The 27533-nt window shown below is 41.2% G+C and overlaps 1 protein-coding gene across 3 annotated transcripts in view; it reads left to right on the top strand.

Annotated features, from left to right (window-relative positions):
- CPNE4 (copine 4) overlaps positions 1-27533 on the top strand; it is a 519044-nt gene that overhangs the window by 295715 nt on the left and 195796 nt on the right. For 2 of the 3 annotated variants that reach the window (XM_055295431.2, XM_055295430.2), the window contains exon 3: positions 19281-19460. In XM_055295431.2, the coding sequence (XP_055151406.1) occupies positions 19281-19460 (180 nt within the window). The remainder of the gene's footprint in view (positions 1-19280; positions 19461-27533) is intronic. The other variant, XM_063610734.1, reaches the window with a different exon arrangement.

Consider the following 27533-nt stretch of genomic DNA (forward strand, 5'->3'; position numbering starts at 1 on the left):
TTTCCTTTAATACAAGGATCTCTAGGAATTTTGTTTTTAAATTTCAAAGTAAACAGGATTTTTGGTCACTTTTTAATTCTTTATTTTTATTTTTGTTGGATTTTGTTCAGAGCACGTGTCTGGCTTTAACTTTATTGATTTTACTTATTGACTAATGATCAAGCCAATTTACATAAATGTTCCATATACATAAGAGAAAAAAGTGCAGTCTCCCACTCAATGAGGGTGTTTACATATATGTATACATGCAATTATATATACATATATGTGTATGTATATGAATACACACACATGCACAAAGAGACTTACTATTAAGAATTGGCTCGTGCAACTGTGGAGGCTGAGAAGTCCTAAGATCTGCAGTTGGCAGTTGGAGACCCAGGACAGCTGATGGTATACTTCCAATCCCAGTCTAAAGGCCTTAGAAAAAGGAGAGCCCATGGTATAAATTCCAGTCCAAGTCTTAGTCCAAAGCCAGGCTAAGACTCGTGTCACAGATTGAAGACAGGCAGAGACAGTAAATTTTCCCTTACCCAGCCTTTTTGTTGTATTCAGGCCTTCAATGAGTTGGATAAGGCCTACCCCCATTGGCGAAGTCAATTGGCGATACTTAGTTTACAGATTCAAATGTTACTCTCATCCAGAAATACCTTCACAGACACATCCAGGATAATATTTAACCAAATATCTGGGCACTTTGTAGCCCAGTCAACTTGACACATAAAATTAACCATCACACCCCTCACAGTTGCAAGATGGGTGGCAAGATGGGAGCTTCAACTTCAAACATCACACCCTCACATGGCAAAGACAATGTGAAAAAGAAGGGATAGAGGGCAAAGATGTTCATTCCTGCACATATCTTTTTATGGGGGAAGAACACATATGTTTCCCGAAGCCTCCAATAGCTATCTTCTCCAACTCAATTGGCCAGGATGGGAATGGGGTTACATGAGCAGGCTCTGGCTACAGGGGAGGCCAAGATGGTGAGTGTCTGGCATTTTCAGCCTCTATAGTAAGAGGCTGGCTCACTAGTAAGAAGAATGAGAGAACAGCCACAACTGTTTTGGCAAAGTTGCCCGCCAAATCTCTTCCCTGCTTTCATAGCCAGGCAAATCTTTCTCTAGTATTATAATTATAATTAAAGTACCAACTCTTTCCTGTGCCAAGGTGCTTTCTGTGTCCCCTGTTTCAGTAACATAAGATTTTTCAGAAAACTTATTTCCCTGACTTTTGCCTTTTACCTCATATGAGAACTTTGAAATACCTGGCCCCCAACCCTCACCCCACCCTATTGCATTGCATCAGCAGGTTTTTCTGAGATGGCTTATTATTTTAATTCTAGACTGTTATGAGAATTCCCTTAACAGTTTGTCCCTTCTATTTGAGAGTCCTTTCCCAGCACATTCTCAGACTGTCTAGCTTTATCTCATTAGGTATAAATGTGGACCTGATATGTAGTCAGTTCACACTGGTACACCAATGTTCATTGTTTACAAAAATCATCCATTCTGACTAGGCCTGCATTTGCTCTGCTTGGATGATGCCTTTACTGAATCAGTTGTTAATATTTTAAATACTGTTGTCATTTACTTTACATTATGCTGGGATAAATAGTGAACCAGAAAAACAGTAGAATTTACATTATGTTAGACAGTAATAAGTGCTAAGGAGAAAAATTAAAGCAGCAAATGGAAATAGGAAATGTTAGAGGGAGGTATTAATGTTATAGATAGGGTGCAAGAAAAAGCTTCAATGAGAAGACATGTAAGTACAGATCTGAAGGAAATAAGAGAAAGAGCCATGTGGATATTTACAGGAAGAGCATTCTGGCAGAGGTGACAGCAAAGGCAAAGGCCCTGACATAAGAATATGCCTAGGATGTTCAAAGGAACAGCAGAGAGGCCAGAGTGAAGGGTAGAGTGGTATTATATGAGATCAGAATGGTAATAAAGGAGTGTTTGTGGGCAGGGAGTCAGATTTTAAAGATTACAACGAAAAGTTTGAGTGAAATGGGGAGTTGTCGGAAGGTTTTAAGCAGAGGAATTGTATCATCTAACTTGAGTTTTAACACGATTACTCTAGCTTCTGCATTGAGACTAGTTTAAAGAAGACAGGGGAGGTGAAGGAGTACTAGCTAAGATAGTGTCCTAATAATCCAAGAGAAGAGAGAATAGTGACTTGGCATAAAGTGGCAACAGTGGGGAAGGTGAGAAGCAGTGAGATCCAGTATTTTAAAGGTAAGAAAACAGGATTTGGTGGTGGGTTGGATATGGAAAAGTGAGAAAAGGATGCATTTGGTATGACCCTAAGGTTTTTGCTTGAGCATCTAGAAGAACGGCATGGGAGGGAGGTAGTTATCAGGAACACTATAGGCATGTAAAGTTTGAGCTGCCACAAAAGATGTTTCGGGGAGACATCTAGGCCTGAGATATCCATTCATATATTTTATTTAAAACCATGAGATTGTATAAGATGACCTAGGGAGCCAGTCTAGAGAATTAAGCCTTTGATCATGCGAATACGGACAGCTGAGCACAGATATTTCCTTATGCATAGATGAGGAGTTCCTGCCTGAGACAAGACCAAGAAATACCCAGCTGTATCAGTCACAGGCCAGCTCCATCTGAAGGCACAGTGACAGTTTGAGCCTTAATGCCTTATATCCCATATCCCATACCCATATTACCTTTATAAACTTGCTTCTTTCATCCATGAAGTCTAGTGTATGCATTGTCTCAAGAAGCCAATTGGTTCTGTGGGTAAAAGATAAGAAGTATCTCTTCCCATTCTGCGCTTACTATTCTTGAAAAAGAATTAGGGCAAGTTGCTTTGACATTCATATATGGTACAAAGAGAGGTAACTGGGATATGATGGGGTTGGGGGAGCAAATAAAATACAATGAAAACCTGGAACAGAAAAACTGGCTTTGTGTTCAGCATTGCCAGGAGCAAAATGTGTGATCTTAGACAAGTTACTAAACTTCCTCAAGTGTCAGTTTCCTCACCTATAAAGTAAAGATATTGATTGTATCTACCTTGCGATGCTCGTGGTGTGTAAGTACAATAGCATGTAGTAGGTGTTCAAGAAATGTCATCTTCTTTCCTTTACTGGCCATAGTGGCCAAAGAAAAGCCATTTAAATCCACAAAATAATCCTTAAATTTCCACGTTACTTGTTTCTTCTCTACCAAACTGTCTACTTTCCTATAGTCACATTGTTTTAAGGTTACCCAGGATTTGTTTTAATCAGGTATGGTAAGACATGCAGACACAGAAATGACTGTCCTGAAAGAAGATGTTTATACTCACAGTTCCTTAGAAACAGGAGGCACAGCCACAGGGGGAAGCAGCAGCATTGGTCAGGAGGCAGAAGGAGCGAGGGGAAAATGTACACAAGAGCCTTTTCTCTGTGAGGAAGAAGTGACAAGACAGGGTTGGCAGGTGTAGGATCGGCAGTTTAATTTCAGTAGCGTCTGAGGCAGAGGAACTGTCTCTAGCTGTGCCTGGTGATTAGGGCAGGGGAATGGCCCAGAGTATAAAAACTGAACAAAAAAAGATGGTTAAAGGCAGGGGCTCTGGACTGGTTTGTTTGGCTCTGCAGGTGAGCTTTTACTGTCTCCAAGAATTAGCTAGCCTTGAGAAGACTGATCCCTCCAGGGTCAGCAAGTTTCCATGACTTCCAAGTATAAAAATATAGAAAATAAAAAGCAGCCTGGCCAACATAGTGAAACCCTGTCTCTACTAAAAATACAAAAATTAGCCCTGTGTGGTGGCGGGCACCTGTAATCCCAGCTACTTGGGAGGCTGAGGCAGGAGAATCGCTTGACCCTGCAGGGAGGAGTTTGAAGTGACCTGAGATGATGCCACTGCACTCTAGCATGGGCGATGAGAGCAAAACTCCATCTTAAGAAAAAAAAAAAGAAAAAAACACATGATGAATATGTACGCATTATGTATTGTTTTTCTTTGTGCATTTGCATTGAATCAAGAAAAATGACCGCACATTTGATTAAGCAAAATCAAGGAGTTGCAAATGAACCACGGATAATCCATAACCACTAAACATATCCCCTATGTAATTAAAAACTTGGCTATCAAAGCCAGAAAAAAACAAACAAAAATGAACAAACAAAACCACAAAACCAAAAACCCCATATTTAAAACCAGGTATAGAATTAGAATTTCAGGGTTGGAAGAAACCTTAAAAATTAGTTAATTCCCCCTCCCTTCCCCCATCTGTTGCTTAAATTTCTTCTTCATGCCCATTAAGTGGTGTCTTTGGGTATTTCTGATTATACGAAAGGTCTTCCTTTATGGAGCCAAAATTTGCTTCCTGTGGCCGCCAGCTTGTTAATTCTTGAAAGCCTGATATCTTGCTGTACAAATACAAAAAACATTCAGCTCAGCTCCTAGCACGACTGCCAGATCAGATAAGATATGTATAATGGGATTGTCCTGAAAGAAGAGCAGAACTGCTCTTATTATCACAATAGCCACTTGTATTTGTCACATGTGCTGTATATCTAAAGATGCTACTTATGATAATTTATTTTCTGTCTGTCTTTGAGCTGGGGCAGGAATGTCTCCACCACAAGGCACCACAGAGTGTGGCCAATAAACACTGCCACACAGAATATCTATACTGTGCACTCAAGGATTTCAGCAGAATGAGTGGTACCTTGAGTAACACATCTATTATAAACTGGACTCTATGCTTTAGGATGGATGGAGATGTATCTAGCTTAATGCTGAATCCCTAGGGCCCAGTGCTGAAAAAATCATATGCACTCATTCAGTCTTCCTTGAGTAAATGAGTAAATGCATGGAAATCAGTAAAAATTGCTAATTGGAATCATTTTGGAAGAATTTACTTTAGATGAATAAATAAGACATTTTAAAAGAAGGTTTTAGTTGCTATTTTTTTTTAAGTCCTCTAGGAGGCTAAGTTTAAGCACTGAAATCATTGATGTTGTCACAAGAAAACAATATACCTTGGGTTACATTTCCTGAGCCCTCTAACGTGTTGAGCAAGGGGCCAGCATAGAAGGGCTATTATGTAGCTTCAAAAAGGGAATGAACACTGGGGACTTAGCACAGAGCTCATGATAAACTCTTGAAGCCCTCTATCTATTGTTGATTTGCTACTTCTTTAAGGTCCTGAGAGTGCCCAGCCCTGTGCTTGTAAAATGTAGCCATGCAATAAACATCAATCCCTTGATCATTTTAATGATGCTGACAGTGATGATTGTGTGATGGGAAATTTCACCACTTAAGATTTGACCCCACTCACTAATAGTTCTTTCACCTTATGAAGGATCCAGCAATGTCATCCCTTCATTGTATCAACATAATTAATGACAAGTGAGTAAGAGTGATGCCAGCGTATTAGTGGGAGATGCCTCTAAAAGAGACATGACACTCGAGACCATCCTTACCAACATGGTGAAACCCCGTTTCTACTAAAAATACAAAAATTAGCTGGCCGTGGTGGTGAGCGCCTGTAGGCCCAGCTACTCAGGAGGCTGAGGCAGGAGAATTGCTTGAACCCCGGAGGCAGAGGTTAGAGTGAGCTGAGATCGTGCCACTGCACTCCAGCCTGGGTGACAGAGCTAGATTCCCTCTCAAAAAAAAAAAAAAAAGACACGATACTTCATAAAAAGAGGCATTGAATGCACTTAAAGACAGGGGAAGCAGAAGTTTTAGAATGGGAAGGAGAAAAAGGAAGAGAAGGATTTTTAGCTCTTCTAATAAAGAAATTATGTTGTGACAGTCTTAGGGTAATTTCCATAATGATTCATTCAACCCAAGTGGTTCGTAGTGAATTGAAGATCCATGGAGATTAATTTTCTGATTACCAATCCTATTTATCAGGAACAGAAATAGGAGAAAAAAGTCTGCATTTGGAGAGCTTTGTGGTGTATGAAGTAGCTTGAATCTTCCAGAGTAGAAAAGGAGTTGATATCATCTGTGATAGTCTAGAACATTCTAGTACTCAGCCTATTGCAGGGTAGAGACAAGGCCCAGACAGTCAGGGTTCAAGCAAAACAATGTGATCCCTAAACTCTGGGTGTCCACCCCCCTCATGCTTGTGTAAGCATTTTCAACTTTTTTTTTTTTTTTTTTTTTGAGACAGAGTCTTGCTCTGTAGCCAGCCTGGAGTGCAGTGGTGTGATCTCGGCTCAACCTCCACCTCCCAGGTTCAAGTGATTCTCCTGCCTCAGCCCCCTGAGTAGCTGGGACTACAGGCATGCACCACCATGCCCAGTTAATTTTTGTATTTTTAGTAGAGACTGGGTTTCACCATGCTGGCCAGCATGGTCTCAATCTCTTGACCTCGTGATCTGCCCACCTCGGCCTCCCAAAGTGTGGGATTACAGGCGTGAGCCACCACGCCCAGACAGTAGCTTCAACTTTTACATTAACAACTGTAGTAAAATGTTGCTAACTCTTTGGTTTCAAAAGGAAGTCTTTTAGAAACTAGTAAAACAAAAAGTGATATATATGAAAATGGGGGAGAAGGAGTGGATGCCAGTCATTGGGCCACCATGGAAAACAATCCAGATATGAAGTTAGTTACTGCCACATGGGCACTACCCTGGATTTGTCACTGGGCAGGGCCTGAGACTCATGCATGAACAAAGCTGTGTGGCCCTACTTAACTGTGGAGAGAAGGCAGGGGGACCTGTGGCACATATTGAAATCTGCCTCAGGCTGTGAAGAAACCCAGCTATCTCTGACACTCTAACTTCTGAGCTAGTTTCATGATGATAAGAATTTGTAGTAACTTGGATTTGGCTTCAGATAGAAACTTAACATTTTAGGAGGAGGTAGGGGAGAGAAGTTGATCAAGAGAGACATCAGGGAAAAATAGAGGCAGGGTCTATGGAAATCGGGCAAAATACCAAATGCATTCATAGGTGTCTCATTTGTTTATTAATTAAACATAATAAAAAATGCTGAACAAACACTATGTTGTTGGCACTTTGCCAAGCATGGAGTATGAAGTCAACTTGCTCCACTTGTGTTTAAACTTCTTTGCTCTCAGAGAAAATGCCTCTAAAACATGTAATAGAGATATATATTTTCTTAACACTTCAATGCAAGCTTCTTAAAATGTCTTTGGTTGGATATTAATATATGTATTTCATGACAGAGAAAGAGAGGGCTAAATAAGTTTGAAAAATATTAGACAACCTAACACATTTATTTGCTACAGAATTCTTTAAGACCCTTTAAAATTGTTCTGCCTGATGAGTTCCTAAGGGAAGGGTACATTGGGAAGGATTCTCAAACCTTATTTGACTGCAGAACAGTTTATTTTCTGGAGCCGCCTGTAGAGCTAGTGTTCATGAAACACGCTTCAGGAAATGCTGCTTTAAAGTATTAATCATCACATTTAGAGGACATGCAGTAACGTCTGATGATAATGCTCTGCTATGTGAGCCCACCATCTCAGTCTGGAGAGGTGTGATGTCCTCTCTGACTGATGTTTGCGAAGTAGGGTTCCTGGGCTAACTCATTTCCTGGCATGGCCTAGTTCCATAGGGTTGCTTTTTTAGGAAACTTTTTTTAGAATTATGTTGTGAGGGAAAGGCCTTACTAACAAAACCACAGTGAAAGGCTGAATGTGTGTATGTTTATGTTTATGTTTAAACCTTGATGCTGAAGTGCTAAGCCCTAGACCTTGTAGACACCCTGTGCAGGAAGCTGGGAAATAAGCAGTTTGGTGTGGTGAGATGAGAACTGCACCAGGAATCAGGTGATATAGCTGGATTCATAGCTCAACTGCCAGAGTAGTTACAGAAATTTGAGAGTGTCTTTTTTTGGGGGGCAGGGGAGGGACAGGGTTTCACTCCTGTTGCCCAGGCTGGAGTGCCGCAGTGCGTTCACGGCTCACTGCAGCCTCGACTCCCTGGGCTCAGGTGATTCTCCCACCTCAACCTCCTGAGTAGCAGGGACTACAAGAGTGTGCCACTATGCCTGGCTAATTTTTTGTATTGTGTTTCTAGTAGAGACATGGTCTCGCTATTTGTCCAGGCTGGTCTTGAACTCCTGGGCTCAAGGGATCTGCCTGCCTCGGCCTCCCAAAGTGCTGGGATTACAGGTATGAGTCACTGCATGGCCTGAGAGTGTCATTTTAATATCTATGGACCTCAGTTTCCTCTACTAAAAATTAAACCACAGGAATAGATGAGGAATGACATACATGTGACACAGGAGATACTCCTACTCCTCCTACAATCAAGGCGGGCATTGCTAAGTGATCATTCTTCTCACTAAATTCAGAGACAGCTTCAGATGTGTTCCCAACACCACATGTCCACAAATCCCTCAGAGGAAACCCACTGCCATTCCCATCCTTAGTGAACTCTAAGAATTTAAGATCCAAGGTTACTGCTATCAAGAACATACATCTACAATCCTACCTTTTCATGGTAAGAGCAAAGTGTTTGTTAGGGAGGGGTGAATGCCTCCTGATTTACAACAGAGTGCCATGGGAAAGAGCAGTGGGCATAGGGTGAAGGGCTCCTCCCTAACCAGTGGCATTTGGAGAAGGTCCACTTGGATCAGCGGACTAATTCACAATTTGGTCAATTGGGAGTTGACTAATAAGCAGGACAAAAATTTATGATTCTAAAGGACTTGGTGAAGGAGGGGGAGTTGGAACCAGAGGAAGCTGATCCCAAGCTTCAGGGCAACCCCCATCACTTCACCCTTCCTTGGAACACCTATCGTGAGGAGGGTTGAGGCAGGCCTCAGCAAGGCCACCTTCCCAATATGCTGGCTGCTGAGCATGTCAGACCTGGGGCGCATATGCAGCATCCCACAGATGAGTTCCTCTTCACTATTTTCAAACATCAATTAATAAGAAAACCAAGGCTCTCCATCCTCGGATGACCTCTCTGGAGGACTCCACAGCTGTGACAGAGAAATGAGTTGGTGGGAACGTCCTGCTAATAACCAACATCTGAGTGAAGTGAAAATTGCTTTACACTTGTGTGGGATTAGACTCCAAGCGTCTATAAACTGAGGATCTGACAGTCACTGCAAGTTCGAGTGACTGCAATCCAACACCTTCCTGCTCCCAATCTTGGCAGGCTCTGCCTGCTTTTAGCAGGCAGGCATGAATTTTGTGAGGCAGTTTCTGATTGCTTGATATTTATGTGCCAGCTTACAGCTGGAGTGGGGGGTATACGGTGGTTGATTTAGGACTGAAAAACTTCTTTTATGTTATAGAATCATATCTTGTCCTCTGGCCTGGAACATTTTGATTTCTCCTCAGCTATTCTGGGGGGGCTTTAGCTAAGTGGAAGGAACTTGAAGAGCAAAATATAACAAGAGGAGGAAGAGAAAGTTTGAAGATTGGGAAACACTGTGCTGGACACTCAACAGTCACACTGAAAAGACTTTTCAGGGTTTGTTGCCCAGACGATGGTGTTTGGAGCATTGAGCATTCAGAATGGCCCCACTTGAATAATTGCTATGGTCAGATGGTACCTGAATATATTTGTCTTCTTCAAGAGAGGTGCTATGTCATGGGAAGCAGCTTTAAGGGAAATCTCAAGTAGTTCCATCACTCAACAGCTGGGTGACCTTAGGCAAGTTAACCTTTCTGATTCTAAGTTTCCTCATGTGTAAAATGGTCAGTCATAATATATAGTTGTTGGGATGATTAAGTGGAATAAGGTATGTAAAGTGGTTTAAATAATTCTTGGTGCATACCCATTGCTCAGTAAATGCTCCTTATGATTCATTGTTGAATAAAATTGGGAAATATGGTGTTGTCACTAATAGGAAGTTACCACAAAAATCACATATGTATTACCAGTTTTCAAAGTTTTAAAAGCCCATAATTCATTAATCATGAACCATCAGAATGGACACAGTTTCACCTGCCCTTGAGATTTAGAAACTCTTCCAGGTTCTGTAATATCTTGAAACGTTTTTAAGAGCATTAAGGAATCAATCAAAGTTCCAGCAGAAAAAGAGATGTTCATGAAGGGACCGCTTCAAGATGTGTGGGCAAGGTTAAAGGAGCCAGCAAGAGACTCTGAGATGCCCTGGGACTAGCAATAGTCAGAAGCTACTATTAGAGGGACTTGGTGAGTAGGCAGAGGTGGCAGTGTTACTGGAACCCAGGGAGTGCTGGAGCTTTGCAGGAAAGGCGGCTAGGAGGGCCTGTAGACAGAGGGTACACCATGGGTTCCTCCTGTCTTCTAGTCTCCTGCTGGTGCTTCGCATTGGCTGAAAGAAGGTGAGCTGGGCCAAGAAACCTGAATGAAACAATCCACATGCGGGCTGGTCTCCTGGTACATAGCAGAGCAGAAAGACCTGGGGATGTAAAGGAGAATGGATACCATATTCACTAACTCTTGTTTCACAAACAGGGAGTGTGCCAGTTAATGGAGTGCCTGATTGGATAAAACATCCAAATAAACCAATTTTGCCCATAATACGATTATTTCTTTCATTCATTCTTTATGTCCTATAGTGACATAAGCAGCAGTCAAAATGGCAGCTTCCAAAGAAGCAAGAAAGTATTAGCATACAAAGTCTGATCCAGAGGTTGGGGTGTGGTATTCAGAGTAGATCACACACTAGCCCTGGTTCCTGGTTGTCATCTACTTTGGAGCTGAGCCATAACAGTTGGAATAGAGTATTATTGGTTCTACAACTTAACTGTGCATTGGAATCACCTGGGTAGATTTTTAAATTGCTGATGCATTGGTTCCCCGCCACCCCCACACAGTTTCCAAGTTAATTGGTTTGGAGATCCCCAGGTGGTTTCGATGCAAGAAAAGTTTGAGAATTACTAGTATATATGTTGACATCACCTGGGAATCTCCAGGCCAATTAAATATGTGTGTATTATACAGGATTTCACTAATCTACAGCGCGATAGAGCTGGCACAGGCTAGAGCAGTACTGTCCATATGTGGCTATTTAAATTTAAACAAAATAAATTTAAATTTAAAATTCCATTCTTCAGTCCCACTAGCCACATTTCAAGTGCTGAATACCTACATGTGGCTAGTTTGGACCATGAAGAACATCATGGAAAGTTCTATCACACAGCACTAGGACAGTGACAAGCCCCTTAAGCTGAGTGGACTGGGGCAAAAGACAATGAGGCATACAAACCGAGAAATCAGAAAACAGCCTCACAAACTGGACACTCACACTGGGGAAAAGGAACAGCTATGGCGGACACGCGGCATTTGGCACTGGAAGATGTAGCTGAGATCTATGCTTGTGTGGCAAATCAGGCAGGATTGGCTCAGGCTCTGTGTGGATGGATCCAGCACCTTGAAGGTACTGAGGAGGCCAACGAAGGAAGGGGAAGACCCAGAACATATTAGCACTTGAGACCTCTCTGATGGGGCCTACAGGGGGATACTCATTTCGTTTACTTCTGAGCCACATTCCTGAGCAAGGATGCAACCCTGCTGTCTGCTTTGAATAGCATAAGTACCAGGCTATGTCTACTGGTGAAACGAATGTCTAGCTTTAGGTTCTCCAGCATGGTCATCCCAGGGGATCCATAAACAGAACCCAGCGTGCCAGAGGCCCTGTTACTTGAGAATCAGGTTAAGTGCATGGCAGGAGGATGAAGGCAGGGTTCAATGGATTGAAAGTGGGAGAAAAACACTTGTCATGCCAGATCACTCGTTCATTCTAATCTAGAGTGTTTGAAGGTTTTACTGCTTGATGGGTGAAGAGTGCTTTTTTTGGAGATATATCCATTAAGTGGTGCTGCCAGTCTGGATGTTTCTTTAGAGAAGTAGAATGGTGTATTTGTTTACTAGGGTTGCCATAGCAAAGTACCACAAACTGGGTGGTTTAAACAACAGAAATAATTTATTCCTTCACAGTTCTGGAGGCTAGAAATCCAAGATCAAGATACCAGGATGTCAGCAGAACTGGTTCTCTCTGGGGTTACTGGGAAGAAATTCCTTAATGCCCCTCTCCTGGCTTTTGGTAGTTTTGCTGGAAATCTTTGGCATTTCTTGGCTTGTAATGAGGAACAAGAGATTGCACCACTCTGCTCTCTTCCTTTGTGTTCTCATGGCATTCTCCCTGTGTTCATGTCTGTGTCAAAATTTCCCATTTTTATAAGGACATTAGTCATATCAAATCAGGAGCCCACCATACTCCAGTGTGACCTTATCCTAAGTTAATTACTTCTGCCACAATCCTATTTCCATATGAAATCACATTCTAAAATACTGTTATATGAATTTTGAGGGATAAAACTCAACCTATAACAAATTATATAGTATAATAAAAATAACATACATTCTAGAGTGAGAAAGACTGGATTTGAGTCTTACCTTTGCCACTACTTTTCTGATGCACAGTTTTATTTTATCATTTGCAAAGTTAGAATGATATATTTAATAGGATCATTTGTAAAATGATAAATCAGTGTTAAAATGAACCATTATTTTAATGTATCCCTAGGAAAGAAAAAAATTGTTTCCAATTATACTATGACATATCAATCATAATATGCATCCCAATTTCAAAGATATTCCAATTAAGCAGTATATCATCAATTATAACATGCATCCCAATTTCAGAGATATTCCAATTAAACAATGGTATATCATTAATTATAACATGCACTCCAATTTCAAAGATATTCCAATTAAACAATGGCATATAATTAATTAAAACACGCATACCAATTTCAAATATATCAAACTGTGAAATAAAAGTATGTTTTAAAGTTGATGAGGGTAAGGCTTGAAGAAGATAACATGGAAGTGCCTTCTGCCTGGGCAGAAAAGTTACCATCACTGTCGGTCAACACCTAATTTGCCGTCCATTTCAAGAAGGAATTTAATAATTTACTAGGCAGGAGGCAGCTTCCACCCAAGTTATTAAGGAGAAACAAAGGCTGTCAAAGACTCAGGCAATTTTTTAGTCCTAGGAACTAGTGAGCAGGAACCCCTGGTCCATGTGGCAGATCAGCTAGACAGCCAGAAATGATGCAACCTCAGTATGTAGACATATCACACAGAAATGGCACAAATCAATTCAAGTTTCCACATGAGACTCTTTACACAACCAGCAAACTGTTAAAGAGTTTTAATCCTAACTAAGTAGAAAATCCATTTAAATTGAAAATTAAAACCGTGTCTCATCAGCACCAACCTATCTCTCTCTGTTGAGTGATTTTGAGATCTGCAACTTGTTTGTTGCAGCTACAGGGCAAGCCACTAACTCTGAGGCCAGTCACTTAAAATCAGCAGTCACAAGCAGCTGAAATCCTGAAATTGAGTAATGCTATTTCTGGTGGCTTGGTGATTCATTTTATTATCTAATCTAACTTTTGTGTGGTTTAATATGTCTCCTTGGAAGTTATCTGGTTTGAAAAATTGCCTGTAATAAATCCTTTATTTTTAAACATTAAGAAAGCCATTCTGCATTCAGAGAAAATTAGTTTCTTCCTACCCTCACTAAATAAATATTGAGAAAATATTTACAGAATATCAGTTTGAAGGAATACCTAATTATAAGCCTGCCCTGAGGGCCTCTTGTCTCTCTCTGGCCTATGATGTCATTCTTTACCAAGACCTATCACCCATGGGATGATAAGGGCCTGAATTTCTCCAGGAAACCTTAGAGCATTCAGTGACTGACAATAATTTTGGCTTTTGCCCTCACCTCCTCCCCACTGGTAGCGTCACACGATTTAGCTCTCACCTCTCCCGCAACTTTGCCTGTGGCAGTTCCAGCCCTTGGAAGTCCCAGAGAATAAATGGCCATTGTACAAATAGTCTTGAACTGTTTGTTGATGACACATTGTCCCGCACACAATCCAATTTTTTTTTTTTTTTTTTTTTGAGACCGAGTCTCGCTCTGTTGCCCAGGCTGGAGTGCAGTGGCATGATCTCTGCTGCTCACTGCAAGCTCCACCACCCGGGTTCACGCCATTCTCCTGCCTCAGCCTCCCGAATAGCTGGGACTACAGGCGCCCGCCATCACGACAGGCTAATTTTTTTTTTTTTTTTTGTATTGTTAGTAGAGATGGGGTTTCACCGTGTTAGCCAGGATGGTCTCCATCTCCTGGCCTCGTGATCCGCCCGCCTCGGCCTCCCAAAGTGCTGGGATTATAGGCGTGAGCCACTGAGCCTGGCCACACAATCCAATTTCTATGGGCAGTGTTCAGGGCCCCCACTGTATCTCCAATATGTCCAGTGGATAAATCAGATCTCCAGAGACAAAACTGCAGCCTCAATCATTGACTTTCCCTATCAGTTCCACATTTTATGTTTGTCGTCTGGCTGATGCATTACTTTGAGCAACAGTGTTTATGAAAAAATTCTTCAAATTTGCATAACTATATAGCATAGAGGTTAAACACACAGGCTCTGGAGCTTAACTACATAGTTTCACATCCCACCTCGCTACCTACAAGTTGTGTAAAATTGGAAAAGTTATGGCGGTCTCTCTATCTCCCAGTAAGAGAGGATAATAACAGTACCTACCTCATAGTGTTATAAGAATGAAAACAGAGTGCTTGTCAAAAGATTTGAAAAGCTACTTCATCAAAGAAGATACACAGGTGGCAAGTAAGCAGAAGAAAAGAGCCTCAGCATCATTAGTTTTAGGAAAATGAAAATTAAAACCACAATGAGAGACCACTCCACACCTACTAGAACTTAAAAAGTTAAACAAAAATCTCTTTCACTCCTACAAAGAAGAGGAAATACATGCCCATACAAAAGCTTGTACATGAATATGTCATGCAGTTTTATATGTAATGGCCAAAAACTGTAAACAATTCAAATGTCCATCTGTAATTGACTGGGGGCAATAAAAGGATAAACCACTGATAGGACCACATGAATAAATCTCAAAATAATAATTACGTGAAAGGATAAAGACAATAAAAGACCACAGATTGTATATTATAATATACATTTGTATAATATTATAAAGAATACAAACTAGACTATAGTCTCAGAAAGCAGATCAGTAGTTTCTTGGGAATGGTAGGAGGGAAGATTGAGAGGATGAGGATACATAGGGGTAAGAAGAAAGTTTGGGTGCATGGATATGCTCACTCTCTTGATTGTGGTGATGTTTTCACAAGTATATATGTGTCAAAACATATTGAATTGTATACTTTAAATAGATATATACCTTAAATAGATGTGGTTTATTATATACCAATTATGCCTCAATAATGCTGTTTTTTTTTAAATGAGCACCATGATAGCAGGCCTTCCAAAAGTGTTACTTGTTATTGACTTTATTGTTAGACTGAAAAATGTTTTAGATTTTTTTTTTTTTTGAGACGGAGTCTTGCTCTGTCGCCCAGGCTGGAGTGCAGTGGTGCGATCTCAGCTCACTGCAAGCTCCGCCTCCCAGGTTCATGCCATTCTCCTGCCTCAGCCTCCCGAGCAGCTGGGACTACAGGCGCCTGCCACCATGCCCGGCTAATTTTTTGTATTTTTAGTAGAGACGGGGTTTCACCGTGTTAGCCAGGATGGTCTTGATCTCCTGACCTTGTGATCTGCCCGCCTCGTCCTCCCAAAGTGCTGGGATTACAGGCTTGAGCCACCGCACCTGGCCATGTTTTAGATATTTTTAAAAGCTTCTCATGAGAAGCAATATCAATGGTTGAGTCTCTCAGCATCACACCATAATCTAGCTGCCTTTTTCCTTTCTAAGGATGCTCATGAATTGAGGAAAGTAGTCCGACTTTGAGGTCAAAAGGCATGAGTTCAAGTGCCCATTCTGACATTCAATACCTTGTGCTGATATTTAACCTTGACTTTTCTCATTTGTAAAGTAGTATATATCTATATCACATGATAGCCATAAGAATCAAATTTTAAAAATGGATGTGAGCATGTTCTGTAAACTATAAAGCAATGTGAATTTATCAGTCATCACGATTAGGGAAGAGAGAAGATAAGCAATTGCATTTTTGCAGACTGGATAACAGAGGGTAAGCAAGATTAAAATAAAACTTGACCTCACACAAGAGCATGAGATAGACCCCACATCTCCTCATTTCCCCTAGGACTGATGTTCCTACACCAGAATTCTCTAGAACACTTTTTTAGAGATTTCTGGGTCCTACCCTATACTCACTAAATCAGAATGACCTGGGGTTAGGGAACAGGAATCTGAGTTTTAAAGAAAGCCCCCACGCCCCCCCAGTTGATTAGGATGCAGCTCGTAGCACCAGTAAATGAATGATCTTTTGGAAAAAACTGCCTTGACCCTGATGCCTCTCAATGAGAAACGAACAATCCTAGGCCCTGTTGCTCATGTGAAACCTGGATTTAGCCACCAGAAAAAATAATGCATCTTCCATAATAACTGGAAATGCAGAATATTTTAAAGCATCTTTCAAATATGCATTTATTATTGCAAGCACTTCCCTTATCGTCATTTTCCTGCTTTTCCTGAGCAGTTATATTCAGGATTCTTAGTGGCTTTCTGATTATCCTTGGAAATCATCTGTCTTGCTAATGCAAATGTTTATCACTTAATGTCTTTCTATCTTGTCATTTCACTCAAAAAACCAAGTCACTCAGTGCTGGCAGCTTACCTTGTATAATGTGTGTGAGGTGTGTGTCTTGATGCCAACGTGAACTTTACATCTATAAGGGAATGCCATTGGAAAATCAAGAAGTTAGAAGAAAAGTACCAGAATTGGTGCACATCACTTACTTGTACCCTTTGGGGCAGTTAAAGGAGAATAACAAAGACTAGAGTTTCCATCACCTGTCTTCTATCATCTAAACCTACTCAGCACTCTCTTCCAACAACAAGGAGAGAAGGTGCCCTTTCTGTGTCTTCAGGATGTCAAATGCACCCACAACATACTTCTTGGGGGTTATTTCCAAATCCTCTATCAAAAGATACAATATAAATATAAATAAATCTCTTATATGGATCATTATTCCATGAATTTGGACCAGATGTTGCAAAAATGCCTCTAGGGGCCAGGAAGAGAAATTCAATGAAGGAGAAAGGCCTGGAAGTTGCTGTGAGAAGCGAAGAGTAAATGCTTTGTCTGAATGGGACAGTCTCCAATTGTTGCCATGAAGAAATGTGGCCCAAGGTTGCCAGATATTCCAATTTTTTTCTAAAGGAAGGGTAATAAAAACAGCCACCTTATTAAGTGGGAAAATGAAGGGAAAAATACTTTGAGTAGGACAAATAAAGTACCTTCAAGTTAGCTTATGCCTGCATATATTATGCCAGTTTATGATCTCTAATTTATGTTATTCAAAACTATTATCCCCGAACAACAGAAAAATTATGCTGATATAGTAAATTCTTGTACCTGCACAATTGGCCTAATCAGTCCCATCACCCTCTGAATGAACATCATATAAGAATATAAAATTTAGCTCAAATAGAAGCTGGGTCTTCCTTGGGAAGCTGGAACAGTCAGATAACCTTTGGTCAGAAGAGTAACTTGTAAAATTCTAGTCAGCAATAGGTTAGAGATTGGTTTTCTGTATGCCTATTTATTGGATGGGGACATAATCAGAATGATACTCTTCTCCTTGCAACCCGGATTGTCCATCCAACCAATAATGGCAGCTGGTGTTCCTTAAAGGACAATTTTCTCTCACATACATCCCTGCATAGGAAGGGCTAGGGCTGGAGACAAAGCACTGAACTGAAGAATGTCAGGGGTGGCTAGAACAAATATCAGATTTTCTTTGCTAGGCAACATGGACATGCGTAATATGGTTAAGAACTGCTTTCCCTTTATTGAGACACTATTTTCCTTTACTCATATGAAAGTGAGATAAATGCTTTTCATAGTTTGTGCTAACAAATGTCAGAAAACATCCAATAAACCATGTTTCTATTTGAAAGCTGACAGTACATAGAGGTTCCAGTTGATTTGTAAAATAGGAAGGATGGGTATCTCCAGTACAGGGATGCTATAGAATCTTGGGTTATCTATAACTTAGTCTTTAAAAGCTTCCCAAAATAAAAATGGTTGTGTATATTTTTACTTGTTACAAGTATGTAGGAAAAGAACCTTAGCAATAAGGATCCTAGCAGAAAACAGATGGCATGCCCAAACAGTTTAACCTAAAGGACTAAACTCTGTACATGGGAATGGGCACGGTTAAAAGAGCCAACAAAGAAAGTGAGGCATCCGAGACATTGGAGGTAGCAACAACAGGAAGCCATTACTACCCCTCAATGTGAAGGGACGAGACAGGCACTATGTTACCAAATCCCAGCAAAAGCTCCCTGTGCAGAAGGAAGTCTGCTAGCAGAATGTGTGTGTATAGAGGCATGCCTGCACCTCTCTGTTCTCCCATTCTCTGATCTCCTGCCAAGTCCTCCATTTGGCTGACTCCAACCAGAACCCAGAGGGCAAGGGTGCCAGGAAAATCAATCCATAGACATCAGCCTCCTATGTCACAGAATAGTGCAGAAAGTGGCAGAGATGTATTACTATCTGAGAAAGGGGGACAACTGAAAAACTATTATCACAGAAGACAAAGGAAATCATAACTCATGGAATGTTAGAGCAGAAAGGAACTTCTCAACCTCTAATTAATTTTCATTTTATTGGTGAGAAAACTGAGGCCCAGGGAATTGAAATGAATGGGTGAACATTATACACTTAATAAAGGGCATACTCAAGACCAAAGGCAGTTATTGTCTTATCTATTCTCATGGTTTTTCTACTTCATTATGCTGGAAATCATGGATTAGGAAACTTAGAGTAGAGCTGGCTGAAATGAGACCCCTACATAGCAGTTTCTCCATTACTGTGCCCACCAGACATCACTCATCAATTACAGATTTCTTTCCTCCTGAGCCTAGATGTGACCTCAGGCACATTAGGCAGGACAAGGTTGAATCAATCATGAAATGCATCAATCAATCATTTATGTACCTGCATAAACCCAGTGTACTCAAAAATTTTTACTGTTCATAATGTTCACCCACTCATTTCAATTCCCTGGACCTCAGTTTTCCCATCAACAAAATGACATAATGATATGATACAATTTTGTATAATGCAAACTCATACAATGAGCTCTAAATCTTCAAGTTATTTACATGTCTAACATTATTTTCTTCCCTAAAACTCATCTCATTCTCTGAAGGTATTGCCTGTACTTTGTACTTTCGGACTGCCCATCCAATGACTTGCTGGGGAGCATTTATGGTTGGGAAGAAGGGAGGTGCTCTGAGATGAATTAGCTTGAAGGGTAATAATAAAAATAATCCTAATCTCTGATAGGTTTTCTCTTTCTCTCTCCTTGCAGGTTGACAGGACTGAGGTGATTCGCACCTGCATAAACCCAGTGTACTCAAAACTGTTTACTGTGGACTTTTACTTTGAGGAGGTTCAGCGCCTGCGGTTTGAAGTCCATGACATCAGCAGCAACCACAATGGGCTGAAGGAGGCCGACTTCCTTGGTGGCATGGAGTGCACACTTGGCCAGGTGGGTCAACAGACATCCCTTCCTCCTCCTTGTCATCCTAGGGCCTTTCTTCCAGCCCCCTTTCCCTCTCTTCTCTCATCTAATCCTTGCTTTTTCCTATTGCTTGTATTTTCTTTAACATGTAGCATTTTACAGCTTCCCAGGTGGTGTCATATCCATTATGTTTACATACAGGTGATTCTGCAAGTCTGTACAATTTCTTATTTTGAAAAATTCAGAACTTTCTCTTCTGAATTCCCCCATTGTGTCACTCATTTATTCAACAACTATTATTGAGCACTTATGTGTCTGGCTCTATGCTCTGTTCAGATGTCTATTATAGCCTTATCCTGTTCCACTATAAATTTCCATCTCCAACTCAGCTGTGAGAACCCCTATGCAGCAAGTATTTCTCATTCACATTTAGTCGACATCTCTATACCAAAAATAGTCCAAGGCAGGGGCTAAATAGATACTCAGTGAATGAATAAAAGCTCTTAATTTTCCCAACAATAATATGAAATAAATATCAGTATTACATCCATTTTATCAGTGAGAAACCTGAGACTCAGAGAGGTTAAGTGATCTGATGAAGGCTCTACCTAATAAGCGGCAGTGTTAGGACTCTACTAGGTCTTCCCGACTCTAAACTTCTTCATTTTGCGTCTATAATACTTTTCCTTTTATCCTTTCCTTTCTGTTGTACCCAGAAATGCGGTGAGTCTAAAAGTAAAAACAGTCCCTGTGCCCAGATAGTGGATAATCTTACTGGAGAAGGCATAGTAATATGCACTTCAAATAGAGCAGTTCATTACAAAATACCCTGGGCTCTCTATACAAGGTCATGGGCCTTAAAGGACGAGAGAGCTTTTTTCTACTGGGTAGAGTCAAAGAAGGCATTGTGGGACCAAAATCTGAAAAAAACATTATCTATGGATTGCAGAAGAAAGAGGAGGGGGGCCTTTCAAGTAAGAAAGCAATATAAGCAACTCATAGGAGTCAGAACAAACGTGGAGGTGTATGGGGTGGGAAGAGACCACTTTCCCTGACTGAATCAAGATGCTGATTTACTGTGAAATCGATGAAGCTTTAACATCAGATCCCCTCTCTCATGTGGGCCCCTTCCATGGCTCTGTGTCACATTTTTATTTTGTACTTTTTTTCTCAAAGAGAGATTCCAAATTATAGGTCTTAAGACCCACAAAACCTGGGTTCACCTCCTGTCAAGGTAAGGGTCAGGTTTAAGGATTTGTCAGGAAGAGTCTACCTGACAAAGAGATGGCAAGCATATATATTTGCTTGTTCATTTGTGCTTACCTTGCTTCATGCCACTTATCACTAAAAGAAATTTCTCCCAGTGAGCACTAAGAGACAAAATAGACAGTGTCCTCAGTTCCCCTTTTCCAGCAAATATAGTGATTAATTTTCTTATTCCTTTAATGAAAGTCAAAAGCCCAATATTGAAATACAGTTGAGGGGAGACAGAAAGAAAATCTGAAATATTCTCCATTAATATATGTTCTCTAATGACCTTTGAAGAGTTGCTGGCAGATAGTTCAAAGGATCTTGCCAGGTACAATGTCCAGTAAGTAGGTATTAAATGAATAAATGCATTGTGGATTTGAGATGAAATTCTGTTTCTGTTTAAAAATGATTAAAATGGCATCTTTTATAGATATGTAAGCCATGCCAAGATTCTCCCTTAAACAATGGGCATCCCTCCTATGCATAAATTTTATATTTTTTCACAAGAAATAAAAGTAGATCTGGCCGGGCACGGTGGCTCACGCCCAGCACTTTGGGAGGCCAAGGAGGGCGGATGACAAGGTCAGGAGATTGAGACCATCCTGGATAACACGGTGAAACCCCGTCTCTATTAAAAATACAAAAAAATAGCTGGGCGTGGTGGCAGGCACGTATAGTCCCAGCTACTCGGGAGGCTGAGGCAGGAGGATGGCGTGAACCCGGGAGGTGGAGCTTGCAGTGAGCCGAGATCGTGCCACTGTACTCCAGCCTGGGTGATAGAGCGAGACTCCATCTCAAAAAAAAAAAAAAAAAAAAAAAAAAAGGTAGATCCATGTGGGAATCATGTGGACTAAAGATCTTTTTTTTTTTTTTTTTTTTTTGGTCCAAAGCTTTGATAATTTTGTCTATTTGAATGACCCCAAACTTAAATCTTTAGTCCCTCACAAAGCTCATCTTTCCAAAAGCCAGTAAGTCCTTAACCTTGCAAGTAAGACAGGCATTGTGCTAGGTGCCAGTGACACTGTGGTGAGCCAAAAACATAATCCTTGCCTTCAAGCAGTAGTTTAGTTGGGGATAAAGATGCAGTGAAAATAATTACACAACAATTAATTAAATGGCAATCATCATAAGCTTTGTTACAGAGAAGTACAGAATAAGAGAGCAAGCATTGGGAGACTGGCATCAGGCAGAGAGGGATCAAAGAAGGCTTTCTAAGAGAAGTGACATTTACACTGACTTGAATGGAGAGTGAGAGTGCATCAGGTGAGAAGAAAGAGGAAACACATTCTAAGCAGATGGGAACATCATACACAAAGCCTCTGTATTCAGGAAGGAGTTTGGCATATGGTGCAGAGCATCTTCATTTGGTTTTTCCAAGAAGCCAAATCTGAGGTAGGAAGTCAAAGGAGGTGAAGGAAACGCCACAGTGGAGAGTGAAAGTGAGACAGGATAAGAAGCCTACAAGGGAAAGTGGCCAAGTAGATACCACCATAGGTAACTGGAGCTTAACTCTGCTGGGGAAATTCTGAGAGCAGTGTAAAACAAACATTAGAGATATTTCATCCTGGGGATGAGGGAACTGGGACATTTATACATTTTGTGTATATATACTCACATCAGCCATTAATAACCATTCCTAGCCGGGCGCGGTGGCTCACGCCTGTAATCCCAGCACTTTGGGAAGCCGAGGCGGGCAGATCACAAGGTCAGGAGATCGAGACCATCCTGGCTAACACGGTGAAACCCCATCTCTACTAAAAATGCAAAAAATTAGCCGGGTGTGGTGGCTCATGCCTGTAGTCCCAGCTACTCGGGAGGCTGAGGCAGGAGAATCACTTGAACCCAGGAGGCAGAGGTTGCATTGAGCCGAGATCATGCCACTGCACTCCAGCCTGGGTGACAGAGCGAGACTCCATCTCAAAAAAAAAAAAAAAAAAATTCCTAAGTCGAGAACATTAATCCTCCAGTCCTCCAACATTTCTGGCCTACTGTGCAAGTAGCAAACTCGAAATATCACAAAGAGCTTGCAAGCAAAGAAATACGGATGCTGGTGGTCAAAGTCAGTGATGGGCACTCAAGTCATAGGGCCTGGGTATATGAATGGGGACCTGACAGCATCTGTGGATTGCCTATTCAATACCCAATCACCTACTCTTTTAGCTGTTGACCCTGATCACTTTCTGATCATTTTATACCATGTGTCTATGTAGAAAGGAGCCCTGTCTCTAGCTTAAGAGTGAATCCTGACTGATCTCAGCTAATCACATGAATCTCATCCCCCACTTGCAAGAGTCTGGTTTAGAGGTAGGCGTGTGTCCAGTAAGACATGTGGATTTTTCCGGGAAAGGTTTCCTAGCCTAAAACAAGAGACACACATGAAGAAACAGTTCCTCTTTGCCTGTGATTCCTGGAATCACTACAGCCATCTTGCAGCAAGGCTGAGGATGAGAGTGACCCTTAGGGGAGGTCCGAGCCAAAAGATGTGGAGGCATGGGCCTGACATTCTTTACCTGGGACTCACTCTATCTATGGATGCCTTATTATGGGAAAATAAAATGTCCTGTCATTGAAGCTGTTTGAGATGGGAATTTTTATTCCTTGAACTGAAAGTATCATGATGGAGATAGCACATAGGAGGAACTAAAAAGAAGGCCAGGCCGGCTGGAGTGGGGTGAACAAAGGGAAACTAGGGGGTTGTGTTGAATTAATTTTCTTAATCTCTCAAAAGAAGGAATGTGTGGAAGTGAGCACTGAGAATGAGATTACAAATAATCCTTTCAAGATATGTTTTTGGTACTTTTGAAAGAACTTACATACTGATCATTTCATTTGACCCTCTTGACAGCGTAGGAAGGACAGGAATCATTATCTACATTTTATAGCTGAGGAAACTGAAGATCAGAAAGATTTAATGTTTTGACAGGGCCCAAACCAGAAGTCAGGAGCTTTTGATTCTTAATCCAGAGCTTTCTTCTGTCATGACCTAGGGAAGGATGAGAGGAGGCTACCTGTTCTGAGAACTCCTTCAAGATCATGGCCTAGATGAAGCAAATGAGCAGCCAGTGACTTGTTCAGTGTATCTCTAAACCACATTTCTCAAGCTGTACTGATCCACTTTAAGGTGACATGCTGGCCTCTCTGGATATCTGGCATGTTCTTTGGCAGTCACCCTCTCATATTGTCAACCAGGTGATTGGTGGGGTTGGCCTTTCCCACACTTTGGGGGTAGGCACTAATTGGCTTAAATGAATCAGAATATTACATTTGTGTGGCCACAGTGATTGGTTCAAGGAAAGACATGGTAACTCTTTTAACACTATAAGTTTCATTCATTCATTTATTTCCTCTTTTAATGACATAGCAATTGTATGCCAAGCTTTCATAACAAACACTTAGCAAGTACCCTGGATATGCCAAGTACATCTGTGCTAGGTGCTGGAGACACAAAGATGAAAAATGAAGACAGAGGCCCTGCCTCAGAAAAGCTTATAATTATCTGAGAAACACAGACTGGTAAATAAATACTCAAAATGCATATTACTAAGCACTACAATAGAAATGTGATCCAAGGGCTGTAGGGGAAAGACCTCTACCTGAATTGAAGCAGGGGAGTCTCACAAGAAATGTGTCTCTGGACCTGAATCCCTAAGGATAAGTAGGAATTCACCAACAGAGAAAAGAAATAAGGACTCTTGGGACAAAATGACTGGTACATGCAAAGACACAGCAGCATGAAGGGAATGGCAGAGAACTCTTAAGTGACTTAGCATGGGTAAGTGGTCAAGTGAGGATGTGAAAAGGATAGAGGATGCCAGACAGAAAAGAAAAAGCCTGGTCCTGATGCTTTTAAGTGTTTTTCTGTAAACTTTGGAGAGCCTGGACTTGATGCACTGAAGTCCTAATTGGGGAAAGGACAAGATTGGATGTGTATATTAGAAAGATCACTTTGGCCAGGCGCGGTGGCTCACACCTGTAATCCCAGCACTTTGGGAGGCTGAGGCTGGTGGATCACGAGGTCAGGAGTTTGAGACCAGCCTGGACAACATAGTGAAACCAATCTCTACTAAAAATACGAAATATTAGCCAGGCATGGTGGCAGGCGCCTGTAATCCCAGCTATTTGGGAGGCTGAGGCAGGAGAATTGCTTGAACCCGGGAGGCAGAGGTTGCAGTTAGCCAAGATCACGCCCAGCCCAGGCAATGGTGCAATACTCTGTCTCGAAAGGAAAGAAAGGAAGGAAGGAAGGAAGGAAGGAAGGAAGGAAGGAAGGAAGGAAGGAAGGAAGGAAGGAAGGGAAAGAAACGAAAGAAGGGAAAGAAGGGAGGAAGGAAGGAAGAAGGAAAGAAAAAATAAAAGAAAGAGAAAGAAGAAAGAAAGAAAGGAAGAAAGATCACTTTGGCATTCCCCATAAACGGTGGATGGCAGGGAAACCAATTAGGATACTAGTACAATAACAGGAAGGAAATGCGGACGGCAGTAGTTATGTAAACTGAAAAGAGGGGCCCAGAAAAGAGCCTGTCCAAGAGCAGAATCAACAAGCCTTGGAGATGAAATGAGGGAGGAGGAGTTTGCAGGTGTCTGGCTTAGCTAACTAGGGGAGAGATTTGGCTGTCTTTAAGGGGAAATCAATCTTGCCCAGGATGGGGGTGAGGAATATAACATGATGCTGGCCTGTTAAGTGCAGATGTCTGTGGAGAATTCAGAGGAGGGTGACAATTGGCAGCTGACATGAATATAGAATAGACAATATAGATGTGGGAGCTTAATCCCTATAGGTGATAGCTGCTAACATTAGAGTGGATGAGACTCTTCGAGGAGGCTGTTTTATCTTTACTTTTGAAAGGAAATTTTTTGAACGTGCCATATATAAACAAATAATAAAGAATTAAAAAATCAAGGCATCTGTAAGGACATCTCTTTCCACTATCTTTCAGAAAAAAGTGTGAACTTGATGTTGTCTTTAAGAAAAAAAACCCAAAAAACCTTTGTTGAGTGTTTTTTACATGGAGTAATATGCCAGACAAATGCATTTGTACTAAAAGCTTTGTGAAGGACAGGCAGAGTTTTTCATCCTTTGTGGTTTCACAGGTTGTGACACTTTGGCGTGAATGGGCGTTTTGCTCTTTTCTCTAAATTTCTCCTCTCCAGTATGATCAAGCAAAAAGCAAAAACATCAACATTTTCCTTCTTTAAAACTCCAGAGTAAAAAGAAGGTCCTTTTTTCTGTGTTCTGCCTAGATAGGCAGGTAATGGCTAGATGCAGATGTTGGGCACCCCCGGCCAGGGCAGGGTCAGAGTCTGAGGCACTGTTTCCTAGTGCTCACGTGTACATGGTGTGGGGCCTGATGGTCTGGGGTCCAATTCCAGCTCAGCTGCTCTCAACTTGTTTGTCAAGAGGCAAATTCTTGCAGCCACTTAAGCCTCAGTTTCTTCATTTGAAAAATGGAAATAATAATAGTGCTGACTTCAAGAAATATTGCAAGGATCAAGTAGAATAATGCAAATAAAATGCTTAACAGAGTCCCCGGCATGGAGGGAGCACTCGGAATGGGGAAGCTGTTATTACTGTGGCAAGAACCTAGGAAATGGTGGCAAGAGGCAATGCTTGTAGAGACCAACATGTTTTCAGAACAAAGGGGGAAACATAAAGGGTGAAAACATTGTAAGAGAGCACCTACGTCCTGGGCAAGTATAATAGTAAAACTGAACTTACATTGCTCAGGTTTGTCAAGTATTTTACTTAGTTGGATTTTAAATATTGTATGTGTGCACACACGTACACGTGTATTTATTCTTCTGACACTATTTTTAAGTAAAAATTGTTTTAAATCAGGTCTCTGAAATAATTTGGGGCAATTATTTTAATTTGGCCCTTAACTGTGGCAAGACAGGGATTGCCACAGTTAAGGCCCTAAAGGAAAGATAAAGTGACTTCCCCAAAGCCACACAGGAACTCACACATTGAGAGTCCGCCTCCTGAAGGCTGCTGTAGTACTCACTCTGTCTGGCTGAGTTTGCCACATTCTCACTCAGCCTTGTGAAACAGCAGGACTCCTGGCCTTTAGGAAAGGAAAATAGCAGCCTTAAGCATGCTAGAAACTGGCATTGGTCATAAAGCTGAGTATAAGCACAGCAAGTGACTTCACACTGAGCAAAAATGCCAAATAAAGCAAAGAAGGCTCAGGTCCTCAGGGAAACTCAAGGCAGAATTGGCCATTCTTGACAGATGGATGAGGGGGATGCATCACGAGGACATAGGGTGCTCAGAAGCTGCCTCTTTCTGGGTGAGTTTTGAGACCTTCCTTAGATTTCTGTTGCCCAAAAGAAAAGAAATCAAGGAGCTAAGCCCCTCTTCTGCTACATCCAATAGTGGGTACGCCAAAGAGAGACGTGACCCTTCACTGCCTAGAACAGCAAGCTGACCTTCTTTAATGTGATGCCTTTATTTTCTCTTTCACTGCTTATTAACTCATTCATTCATCCTCATATTTTCCCACTTCATCCACCAAAGACACTGGAACTGAGTCATAAATAAGAAAAATAATTAAAGAAATTTTTAAACTCCAGGCACTTTTATTTAGTAGGCATTGGGTGAAGCTGTTGCTATACTGCACTTCATTTAATCAGCACAACATCCCTGGGAGGTAGGCACTACCATTATTACCATTTTACAGCTGAGGAAACCGAGACTGAGTAAAGCTCGGTAAGTTATCCAAGGTCGCACAGCAAGTTGTCGATCTCTTTAGCTCCAAAGCCCTTTATGATATTTTCCATCTATTCTAATAGCTTGTCACTAACTAGTATAAATGATCAAGTAGCATCTATGAATGCAAAGTCAAATTGGAGTTG

This window comes from Symphalangus syndactylus, chromosome 10 (assembly GCF_028878055.3).
Source record: "Symphalangus syndactylus isolate Jambi chromosome 10, NHGRI_mSymSyn1-v2.1_pri, whole genome shotgun sequence".
NCBI lineage: Eukaryota > Metazoa > Chordata > Mammalia > Primates > Hylobatidae > Symphalangus > Symphalangus syndactylus.